Here is a 12,776-nt window from a genome sequence, read left to right as displayed (position 1 = left end):
GTTCTCGATAATTTCAAAGGTGCAATGAAACAAGACCAAGGTGTGTATCGGTTTGGGGTGTGATGATGGCGGGGTGTGAGGACGGTGGGGGGGGGGGGGGGGGGGGGGGGGGGGGGGGGGGTGATGTAGGGGTGTGATGATGGTGGGGGTTGCTCACGTAGTAAGGAGCCAGCGGGACTGCTTGGCCAGACCCAGACAGGACAGCAGACAGATCACCAGGTTGAGGATCAGGACCAGCAGGTAGGTCAACCACCTACAGGACACAGGGAGAGAGACAGAGAGACAGAGAGAGAGAGAGAGAGAGAGAGAGAGAGAGAGAGAGAGAGAGAGAGAGAGAGAGAGAGAGAGAGAGAGAGAGAGAGAGAGAGAGAGAGAGAGTGAAATAGAGAGAGACAGATAGTGAAATAGAGAGAAAGAGAAACACACACACAGTGTCAGAGACACATACCGGTATACATAGAGAGACAGAGATAAACATAGACATATAGAGTTAGACAGAGCGAGAGACAGACAGAGAGAATCATGCTTAATCACACCGACCACTAGAATAATTCATATATATCTATAAATATATATATATATATATATATATCAACAATATTTTTTTGATGGTCAATATAAATCATCATTGTCCTGAACTTGTCGAAGTGTTTCTCCATAGAAAGGCCTAGTCCACTCTGCATGACATTTAAGGCGGTTATGACAGCGATGTTTTGGGTAGTTACACCAAGAAAAGTGTTATTGACTAAAAGCAGTCCATTAACTTAAAACATTGCCTTCATTCCGCAAATGGCGGTTAATAAAATGTGTGTCTGTGCGTGTTAGTGTGTCTATGTGTGAGTGTGTGCTATATAGAGTGCAAGTGATCATTCAAAGTCAACTCCGGTGTCTAGATGGTTAATAATGAATAGACCTGTGTTTTATTTTCCTAATCCGCCCACATCGTCGGCCATCCATCCATCTGATCGATTCTCTTACCTCTCACACATCCCTCTTCTGTAAACCCCCATTATCCATCCCACCATGGCCGTTCTGGGGCGATACTTCCTTTGCGCATCTTTCACCCATTTCCCCGTCCCTTCTCTTCTCTTAGTCCTCCATCACTCCCCTCTCTGTGCTCTGTTTTCCCTTCCCTCAGATCCATTACTAACCTATAATATTTCCTCCATACCTATAATTCTTGGTCTTCGTTGTTAAAAAAAAAACACAGGCTTCACTAACAAGCCCTGTATTGTAGTGTACACATGTATCAACATGCATAAGCCCACAGACTCTCTCCCCTGACCACACTGGTGCTACGTGAGCAGAAACGCCAGCCAGCTAGACCCCCCCACCCCCCCCATTGTGCATTAACAACCAGAGTCTATTGAGTGTCCCATTGAGTGTCTGGTGCTATTAGCGTCCATTGGTGTAAAGCTCAGCTTATTGATCAGTCAGGCGAGTCCCATTACAGATCAATGGATACACGCTAGGCTGTTGGATTCAAATCAATGCCAGCACCGCAACAATAAAACACCAAACGGCCCACTTTCTACATCACCATCTGGTGGTCTTCATCACGGGGACACTTAAGGGCCAGGCCCAGAGACATTATCGATTCTTATCACACGGGTCTTCTCAATGCCGTGGAACGCTCCGTTCACTTGCATGGGCCCTTCACAACTGACGGCGGTGATATTTGATAATTCACCGTTGCTAAGTATAATTGACCCCTGTCAAGGAAAAGGGTTTTTTGCCCCTAATGACGTCTTTGGTATCACTCCGCAAGTAGTCCGGTAACTAAGACGTCAACGTCTTTGGCAGACTATTTCTCTGCTGATCAACCCTTCAATGCTGGTAACAAATACATTTGTTAAAAGACACACCATGTGAAGCTATTTTTTCGTTTTGGCAAGTAGCCGTGTAATAAGCGAGATAATGTATAGAACGTCGCTGGTCATTATCGAAAACAAACTTCAGGGCAAAGCAAGACAGCTTCGCTGCGTGTCGGTGTCCTGTTTTCCCTGTCTGGGCTACATTATCCCTTACATATTGTCTTGTTTTTTAAAGCTCTGTATTTGCCCAAAGACATGATTTTGTTGATATATTTGGTAGTTGGGCATTTGGGTATTTTCAGTTCTTCCATGAGTGCCATGGCAGCCATTAATCAGCTACAATGGTTGAGTGTACTTCTCAGCCTGTTCCCTCATCCAGGGAGACTGCGGCCATCGGGGCTCAAACCTCAGAGCCTGTGTTCTGAGAGGCCATCAGCCCTAACCAACAGGCTAGGGCTGTCCCGGTTGCCTTCGTGATTGCATAGGATTGCATTAGATGCTCTCGATTCTTCTTCTCCGCAGGGGTTCAGAACACAACAGGGTGATGCATGCTCTCATCCGTATTACGACTGATAACACATGATGTATTCGGGTCATAACATGCAGGATAGTTCCACGTAAACATGAATTATTTATTAGTTCCAGGGTGCAGTCCGGGATACGTGAATCTGTCAACTTTGGACCACTGGATGCAGAATAACTTAGTGGTTAGTATAGTCGTTTGTTGACTTGTTTACACTGTATTGATCTGGTTCCCCATTCCAATATTTTGGTAATGCATTAATAATAAATCTGACCTGTGATAGGTCATTATCAAGGTCTTACTCACCAATAATACACTAAATGCAATTATTCATATGCAAGACCTTGTTGTGCTCTGCAGACACGTTGGTAACATCTTACCTGTAGTGCTTTTCCTAATTGTTGTCATAAGTAACGATCATCTCACCTGTAGCACTCGTCTTAAGTAATGTCTCACCTGTAGTATTCTATAATTGTCATTAGTAAACTCACCTGTAGTAATCTTTAGTTGTCATCGTTACATCTCACCTGTAGTACTCTATAGTTGTCATAGTAATGCCTCCCATGTATTACTCTATAGTTGTCCTTAATAAACTCACCTGTAGTACTCTATAGTTTTCATAGCAACGGCTCACCTGTAGTACTCTATGTCGGCGGTCTTGTCCGCCACCGAGGCCAGGTCCACCTCCGCCTCCATCCAGTCTGGCAGGCCCAGCAGCTGTTTGATCACGCTGTCCGCCATCTGCTGCATGAACTGCAGCGTCTGAACGTAGTCGCCGCGCGTGGCGAAGATCTCGTCCAGCCGGGCCAGGTGCTGCTGCAGCCCCCGCTGCATGCTGCCCATGGTGGTCGACACCTGGAGGGGTGCGGTCAGGGTGGAGAGAGAGAGGAGGTTTAATGCAAAGCAGTGGTGGTGCTGGTGCTGGTACGAGGGGTCAGGAACGATGGAGAGGGCTGGGAGAAGTTCTCCAGGGAGAGGAAACTTTGTCGCGGAGGCAGTGGCGAAGCCTGAGCTCCCGGTGCTGAGGGGATCGGGATCCGTTCAGCAAGGCAGTTCATTTAAACTTCCACCTCCTTCCACATCAATACTTGGTTGGCAGGAGGTGGGCACTCAAGTGACTTCCTGTGAAACTGCACGGCAATTAACGGCTGTGGTTTCGAATCTCAAGTCATGGGACTACCTAGAAAGGCTGGGGAAATCCTTGTCCTCAGATGATCTCTTTCTCTCTCTGTGCCTGACAGTCTAAGTGGCTGTTGGTTTTTTAGATTTTAACTAAATAAAGGATCCAGAGGAAGAAGTTTGAGGAAGAAGTTCACTCCGTTTGTCGTTTGAGGTGTCAAGAGTCAGAACTTGGCTTTGCACCAAAACAAGATCAATAATAAGACGCTTGTGTCAAGGCTCTACTGAGCCGAGAGACGCTGCTATTTCATTATTAATGGTTGGTAATTAAAGGGCGCTTAATGCCGGCATTCAGCCCTGGGTAGGTGCATTCACCAGAGAGAAGGGCCATATTGTCGCAGCCTTTGTCGAGGGAGAGAACTCGGAGAAAGCTGAGAGGGGAATAGACTTGGGGGGGAACTAATTTTCTGGTTTGCATTCAGTGCGCGGCTCTTGATAGACTGCCGATGGCAAGAGAGAATGTCAGGAATAAAGAGACAGGGGAGAAGAGACAGAGAATAAGACAGAGTAATACTTTGAAGGAGAGAGAAGAATTAAGCACAATCCAAGCTATTTAATGACAAATGTGCTTCTTTTTCTTTAAATAAAGGATGAAAAAAGAGTAGGCACTTCTGAATAAACTTCATTCCCTGCATGGATCTATTTAATATAATTTCTGAATAACAAATGAAATATCCACCACATCCGTTCCACCTGCTTCCAAAAAACGAAATATATAAAATCCAAGTATTTTTGTCAAGTAGCCTGGTCCGAGGCCAGCCTATGAGACTCAAGGACTTGAAAAGATCCATTCGTGCCATGCAACGGTGGCAAGGCCCCGGGTAAGAGTCACACACAAGATAATACTTGGGTTAGCTCTTGCCTGCGGTGCTCAGCTATCTAACCCTTCCATCGACACAGCTTCATCTCAAACTCCTCCGACACTTGGGGAGATGATACCCCCGGGGAGAGCTGTGTGTGGGGGTGGAGGGGGAGAGATTGGGGGGCCTCTTTCTTCCTGCTCCATGCTAATCTTACCTTGGAGCGCTTTGAGAGACAGATGATCCTGCTTATCTTGCCATGATCTCGGTCTAATCCCGAGCATGGGGAGATACGAGTCCCCACTCTGAATCCCCATTGTCTGAGTAGCACAGTCTCTTATTTTTCAGGGCATGGCAGATAGTGCTCTGGAGCAGATGAATACGATTTAATAAGCAATTTGATGGCTAAGAGACGAGAACCAAGATGAATAGGGAACAAATAACAAGACGAGTAGGTGTATGTACTTAATGAACTAATGACTCACTCTAACAACAAAATGTAGTTTTGAAGAAATAAATCTTTCAAATTAAAAGATAGGGCGCGAAGCCTTGAAGAAAAGCCTGGATGCGTCAGAAATTCAATGAATCAATAACTAATCTAAAAACATTTTGAATGAAGATATGACCCTAACATTGGCTATAGGTTCAAAGTAAGAGAAGTGTTAAATGTTGTATCTGCATCGTTTTTAAATGTTTTTTAAAAAGATGAACAACACCCTAATGAGGGATAGAGTAAGCTCTTCATTAATCATGCGAGCGCAGATGAGAATAGACCGGAGGTGTCCCTGGAGAGTCCAACATGTGTGAGAACGGCTCCAGGGCCGGTCCAGGCGGGATTCGGAATGAGATTCAGTGAAGTCTTAAGCAGAGTCAGCGCTTTCTGCTCAACGTTAATTGGTTGCACAGCCAGCTTTGTGAGCACCAGGAAGTGAATCAGGGAGGGCACAGGGTTCATCTCAGCCGAGTCATACCTGGGAGCGAGGACAAGGGTGCCCGTCCCCCACGGGGCAAAGCGCTCCATCTCCAATCGAGTGTCTGGAGCGGTTTACACCATTACACCTTTACACCATCAGCAGATTACTGACTGGGGCGGAGAGGAGGGGGACATGAGGTCATCCGGGGGGTGTACGGGGATAATGGATTAAACATCTGCTTTAATGATTTCAAATTGTAATTACAGGCCTTAAAGACATGTAAAGAAACTTTTTGTTGTAGGTTGTATCATCAGGATAACCAACTAATTATGGACCACAACTATTGATGGTCCTGCATAGGTTGAGGGTTATATGTGAAGGTAATGTTTTATCAGGTTGCTTTTTCATGACATTGTTCTAAGAAATAAAGGAAATAAGGAAATAAACAACAGTATTGTATAAAGGCCAATATTTTAACCTCATCCTCATCAAAGTGTGTCAAACTTCACGGATGTATTCTTTCGATTAGACACACATTTCATAACTGCCTCCACCTGGATTTGGACTCCTAACTAATAACTATTACATCACTGGCCATCTTAGAACACAGAGCAGAATGCTTGCTCTCTTCTCCCGGCCAGAACCACACAGCGACACGAGGCATTGTCCGATGGCTGGCTGCCAAAAGCCTCCCACTGGCACGTCCACTCGGAACAAAGGAATTATTATTCGGTTGACAAATATCAAGTGAATCGCATCGTCTCAGCTGAAATAGTTCAATTAAAAGTGGATTTCCACTCGCTCTCCCTCTCTCTTAACACCTCTCTTGTCCAGGTTCCACGTGGGCTGTGTGAAGCCAATGTCCCCGAATGGCACCCCCTTTACAATGATCTGGTTCTACCACGCAAGAGTGACTTTCAAAGTGTTCCAAAATACACTTTGTGTGCATGTGTATGTGTGTCTGTGCGTGACTGAATCTATGCGGTTGTGTGTGTGTGTTTGTAAATCTATACGGTTGTGTGTGTGTGTGTGTCTGTGTTTGTGTGTGAATCAGTGTGAGAACGGATAAATGCATTCACTTCGAAAGCATACGATTTAGACTAGAACGAATTATTGAACAGAAGTTCAGGGGAAAGCCTTCATCAATAATGTCCTCTCTCTCTCTCTCTCTCTCTCTCTCTCTCTCTCTCTCTCTCTCTCTCTCTCTCTCTCTCCCCCTCTCTCTCTCTCCCCCTCTCTCTCCCCCTCTCTCACTCTCTCTCACTCTCTCCCCTTCTCCCCCTCCCCCCCCCCTCTCTAAAAGACATTCAGTGGGGCCATGGGCACGCCATTGTTGGCACTCGAGCTTCAATACCAATCTCCCTGCTCAACCTGCCAATCAGTCGGGCCGGCCGGGTCTCTGTTGGCCTCCATCCTGGGCTTTGTCTCGCGGGCTCATGGTTGATTATGTGGGGGGGGTGGCGTCTGGGAACGCCGTGTGGTACACTGGTCTCTTTGTGCCACTCGGCAACTAGACCTCCTTAACAGTCTATAATCAGTGGGCTTTGACACGCGCACAGTCCCTCGCAGACAGGCCTTCACACGCGCACACGCATGCGTGCACACTTACACGCGCACGGCGTCCTTGAGGGAAAATACTATCATAACTGGGAAATGTGTGCCGTGAAATAGTCCCCAAATGAACACCACCACCACTACTCATAAAATACAATTCCTCCATGTTCGGTGGATCGTAAAAAATTCTCAAAACACATAGCACAGAGGAAGGACTTAACGTTAACGATCGATTTAGTGCTCTAATGTTCAGCAGTAAAAGGTGCAGTATGCAGTGTAAATGGGCTGTGTTTTACACGGTGTGAGCCGTCGGCTATCCCCCGTGCTCCAGCTTTACATTTGAGGGGATCATTGAACCATCACTCTTTAGTAGTGCAGCGCCAACAATACAGATCCCCCTTAACCCAGAAGGGAAACGTAATCCCTTCTGGTTGAAGTCATCTAGGATCATGCACTACAATCCCATCCTCTGTAGAGAGGCCCATAAACTTTCCAAGTTGGTGTGCTGAAGAACGGTGACAACGCATTTTTTGATCCGTTTGGAATTTGCGATGGCTTGTACTCTAGAAAGCACTCATCTGACCGCTGCTCGGGGAAAAGTGTTTGACTCTGCACGATGGGAAGGCCATGAAAGGCTCACTGCAGAGCGATGGTGGTGCTGGAACAAGGCCTGCTGTTTCGCCTGTGTGCTACGTCTTTAGCGATGTACTGTGGTGAGCTTCTGAATACGCCATGTAACGCCCCACTGGGAACTAGGGAGGCCGGCCGTGAGGACAGCAAAAGGGGTTTCACATCAAAGACTCGGGTTCAAGCAGGGAGAAAGAGAGACCATTTGGGATGGAGTGAAAGGAGAGTCGTTGTGACCGTGGGACACTTCCCTTCAGACAGTGGAGGCTTGGGGCTCTTATCATCTGGATCTTTAAGAACATGGACCAGATACAGGCTTATATCAAGATTTTCACCGCGCACACACACACACACACACACACACACACACACACACACACACACACACACACACACACACACACACACACACACACACACACACACACACACACACACACACACACACAGACATAAATAACCTCTTAGCATGGGCTGCAAGCACCAAATATTTGTTTTTATGCATTTCTCTTTCTTCCTCTTGAGCAATAAAACCCAAATCTCCCAGGCAGCTCAAAATATTATTTTTTAAATGAGTTAGTTTTTACTTGTTTAAAATTAGCTTTTCAGACTAAATTACTCAGGAATGAAAGACTATAATGACCAATAAATGTTGAGTAGCAGTCAAGGGCTGCTGGTTTCACAATTATTTGCATGAAATTAGAAAAACAGAACCATAAGTGCCTTGTCAAGGCGGTAACTTTTGCTACCACTTAAATCAGTTTAGAAAGAACATGTGCCTGTATTTTGTGTTACTGCATTATTGATAGAAGGTTCTGCTGACATGCACTTGCAGTCAGCACATTCGGACAAGGATGTCCTCAAGGTCATGAATAGATGTATAAGTAGTTTCGAACGCTGGCCTTGTTTGCAGACGTCAATAAACAGGTGTTCGCTGCCACACGGGCGAACAACGTAATAATATTATGGGAGAGCCTTTGTCTGACTGCGGGGCCATAATCGCTCCCTCGGGTTTGTCTGCACTTTCATTAACTTTTGTAATAGTTTTGATTACACCCGTCAGACTGACATGTGATCCTGGATGATCACCATGCTGTGAATTAATTGAACGTACCTCCCGGTAACACTGACATACTGATACCTCGTACTATGCTCTCAGAAGCCTAGCTCTATTCCGTGTTCTGATGCATTTTTAAACGGGCGAGCCTGCCGTGGAAGCCTTCGCGTGTGGCTGCTGGTTCGGAGGGAACGGAACCAGCGCCCTGCCAGGTGGACGCACTCTGCCCTGGCTCCGGCAGCGCTCCCCGTCCACCACACACCACTAACGAGGACCTGGCCTCGGTCGGCAGGAAGAAGACCAACCGCAGGCCTACTACTCTGCCCGGGACCCTCCCCTTTGGGTGGGGTGGTGGGCTGTCATGTGGTCGCGTGTGTGTGTGTGTGTGTGTGTGTGTGTGTGTGTGTGTGTGTGTGTGTGTGTGTGTGTGTGTGTGTGTGTGTGTGTGTGTGTGTGTGTGTGTGTGTGTGTGGAGGCCAAGGAGTCAATTAGCAACCATCCTTTTACATTTCCTTACCACAACCGACTCATTTAAAACACAAAGTGGATGTGTGTGTGTGTGCGTGTTTGTGTGTGTGTGTTTGTGTGTGTGACCACTCACCAGACTATCGACCCCTCCCAGGGTGTGGTTGGCGTTGTACATGGAGTAAGTCAGCTGGTACACTCCGTCGTTAGTCTCACTGTTGCCATAGAAACCCACACCTACCGCCATGCTGTAAGGGAGCAGGAGTGAACTAGTTAACGTTTGGTAACGAGGTTCGGTGCAGTGGGGCTCAGGGACAAACTGCTAACACAAGCTTCAGTGTCTCCTCTCTAATAAAAAAATTCTGTTTGATCGGGAAAAACAAGTCTGACATAAAAATAATGAATAGTGTCTAAAGTAAATTTGTTTCAAACTTGTATACTTAGATTAATATTTATTTTACAACGTTGAGATATAGCGTCGTTGGACCAACAGTAGCCCTCATCTCCTGAATAATTAATCACGTTCCTTTTCACAAGCATTTCGCAACAATCGTCCCTCAACCACCTCCCACCACCTCCCAGCACCACCACCAGCACCTCTTCCAGTGTCCATCCATGTTGACTTTTCTGAACGGGAGAATACATACAAACTAGGAACAAAATGGTGACAGCTAAATGGAGCGCAATGGCCTAACAGTCCCCGACAGGAGGAAACGCATCAGTGGCCATCGGGATAAGAGGAATATAAGAGGAGAAAATGGCCACCAGGGGACCGACCAACACTAACAGCAGCGGGTGGTGGGGGTGGTGATGGGGGTGGGGGTGGGGGTGGTGGTGTTGTAGGGGGCAGGGAAAGATGTGTGTTTCCCTGGGGGGGGCGGGGGGCTCCTTGAAGAGCACAGTCGAGTGAAAGACTCGGATTCATTCAAAAATCTCCCAGGAGGGCCCTGCTTGTGGTGGTGGTGGCAGGGTGTGTGTGTGTGTGTGTGTGTGTGTGTGTGTGTGTGTGTGTGTGTGTGTGTGTGTGTGTGTGTGTGTGTGTGTGTGTGTGTGTGTGTGTGTGTGTGCGTGCGTGCGTGCGTGCGTGCGTGCGTGCGTGCGTGCGTGCGTGCGTGCGTGCGTGCGTGCGTGCGTGTGTGTGTGTGTGCGCGTGTATGTGTGTGTATCTATGTGTAGAAAAGTGGAGGACCATTCAGTATGTTTCACACTACATAAGATCAGGATAAGGTTGCGTCATACTTTTCCTTACACTCTTAATTATATCCATACTATTTCATAGCTTGTGTCCTTATTTTGCCTGCTTTAGATGTGTTGTTTATTTTTAGTCCTCATTACTGCAATACGGTATATATGCAAATGGTAAAGCCTTTAAAATGCTAATGAAACCCTACAGCATGTAGCCCACATAACATCTTAATCACAGACATCAACTGTATGATTAGGGATGGCAGCTGCCACCCATTAAAATGACATTAACTTTGGTAACAGCTGCGTGGCGATAACTATAAACTACTTGCTAATAGACTAGTCACACACTGAAATCTGTTTTTGTTATTCAAATCGGATTCCCTGAATGTCAGGATGCAAAGTCGCTCAAGGGAGTTTTTGCTCTTTTATGGCCTGGAATAGTCCCTTCACAGACGAGGTTTTATGGGCCGAAAAATAGCACGTTGGTTAGTATTTTTATAGCATGGTGGGATCAATTGATTCAACAAATCAACTAATCAAATGAATTGTAGGCAAAACACTAGTTCATCATGCATATCCATCATACAAAAAACAAACCATACCATAAGAGTGAAAAGAGACAACTTAAGATATTAATCTGTGTGGTGTGTGTTTGATGTGGGTATCACACAGCATTCTCCAGAGGTCAACCCTCCTCTTTCCACAAATGCATTATCTTTAAACTTCTAACTAAAATGCGTAACTTACTCACTTCAGCTTACGTGTGAAAGAAATCGATTGAATCTAAACTTATCTGCTAGTATTATGCATCATGTATCTCATGTTCTCTGAGTGCGGTATTTGCAGGTTTCTCGTATGTGTGTGTGTGGGTGGACACAGTGCAAATTGACGCAGCTCAGTTGCCATAGAAATGTGTTCTCTTTCCTGATCTAACATGACGTTCCAGACCTATGTTAACCGAGGACTTGGCCCCGATCGTACCCCCAGGAACCCTTGTGGGATGGGGTTAAGTGTGCTGGGTCGGTGCTAATCAAGCATGGGGATTATATCAATTAGCAAATGAGGCCTGGCCTGCCCCGCTCCACTGAGCTGCTTCCTGAGGAGAAGCCAACGTTTGGGTCATCTCCACGCCAACAGTCGGGCCGGATACCAGGACCGCAAGGGGCGGAGTTAAGCCTTGTTTCCTATGACGTTTAGTATGTATTCTACTGAAGGAAACTCATTTGTGTAAGTGGATGAGGCTTTCAGAAGTGGATTGTAATAACTGTATTTCTACAGTGACCATTCTACCCAGTGTTGAAGACTTTTTTACATAGTCAACTTTTTTGAGAGTTTACTTTGGCAGGTAGATTTGTCTTTGCCAATTACATTACAGATCCCTACCTTCAGCAACATGATTGGTCAAAAGCAGGTTTTAAGTGTAAGAAAGATTCAGCAAGATTTGATGAAATCTCCTCTGATTGTCTGAATGTGAGATGAACATGAGCTGCTCGTAGTGCTACGCCTACGCAGACCATTTTACGACAGGAGCAGATGAAAAACAGGTGTTTTAATCAAGAAGGGATTCCATTAACAGGAACACCTTTCAGGAAACCATTTGAACGATTCCAGAAGATAGGGTGATATTAAAAAGAGGAGGAGGATGGCAGAATGACAGCCACTATTGACGGGAACAGAAGAAAATGAGCTGAGAAAATGGAGAGGGGTTGACAAGAATGGCAGAGAGGTTGTGATAGAGACAGCGCTGTGACAAAGCAACAGAGACAGGGCGGGTCTTACAGACAGATAGCGAGAGACAAATAAACCCATTTGTTTACAGCCGACGATGCATAAAAAAACGATAAACAGAAAAACACGCATTTCAGAGTTTTAAAGGGTAGATTTTGCCTTTGGTTATTTGGGCTTATTTACTCGCTTACTACATATTGATGAACCCAATTCTTTTCTCGCAGATGTGTTCTTTTGTATAGATTGTGAGACATTGCCTGGTTAACACCAGCAAGCCCTGGGAGCTGCTGTCTCCGGGATTCATCTGGGTCACGATCCCGCTCCCCTCCTCCCACAGCCCGGGGCTAAGACTGGCACTACAGAAGAGGAATACACGGACACGTTGAGGGAAAATAGTAACAATTCTGATCTAATTAGTAAACCAAACTGAGGAAAAAAAGGAAAACGGAGACGAGGGAGCCGGAGTAAATAAATATGTTTTTCTCCATGGGTTTGACGAGGCTTGTGCTGAAGTGTCAAATGTCATGTTGAGAAGTAACAGGGAGGCAGAAACCTTTCATCCCTCTGCTGAATCATTAACTTCCGGATACATCTCAAGGAAAACCTCTCTTTGAACAAAATAGGCCACATATTGCTCATATTATTTTCTGAATACAATGTGATATAATTTTATTTTTCTAAACATAGTAATATTGACGGAGTAGAAATTAAGAAACTAATTTCTGTACTGATGTGTTTACCTTTTCGAGAGATAGGAAGAGGAGAAAACATTTAATCCTCGCTCATAAGCTCCACACCATAAAGCCACCACCTCACTCTTTTGAATATTTTATAAACGCTTCTATTTCTGGCTGAAGCAGATTACCAAACTTCCAAAAGCCACTGTGCATCCAAAACAATGGTTTGCTATTATAAAGACAACATTTT

The 12,776-nt window shown here is 45.7% G+C and overlaps 1 protein-coding gene across 2 annotated transcripts in view; it reads right to left on the bottom strand.

Annotated features, from left to right (window-relative positions):
• ttyh2 (tweety family member 2) overlaps positions 1–12,776 on the bottom strand; it is a 45,951-nt gene that overhangs the window by 17,104 nt on the left and 16,071 nt on the right. For both annotated transcript variants that reach the window (XM_030339669.1, XM_030339670.1), the window contains 3 exons: positions 9,070–9,181; positions 2,972–3,192; positions 158–253 (listed from right to left, as the gene is read on the bottom strand). In XM_030339669.1, coding sequence (XP_030195529.1) covers positions 158–253; positions 2,972–3,192; positions 9,070–9,181 — 429 coding nt within the window. The remainder of the gene's footprint in view (positions 1–157; positions 254–2,971; positions 3,193–9,069; positions 9,182–12,776) is intronic.

This window comes from Gadus morhua, chromosome 18 (assembly GCF_902167405.1).
Source record: "Gadus morhua chromosome 18, gadMor3.0, whole genome shotgun sequence".
In the NCBI taxonomy this organism is placed as follows: Eukaryota; Metazoa; Chordata; class Actinopteri; order Gadiformes; family Gadidae; genus Gadus; species Gadus morhua.
The sequence above is the reverse complement of the archived record's forward strand: the minus strand, read 5'-3'. Positions and strand labels throughout refer to the sequence as shown.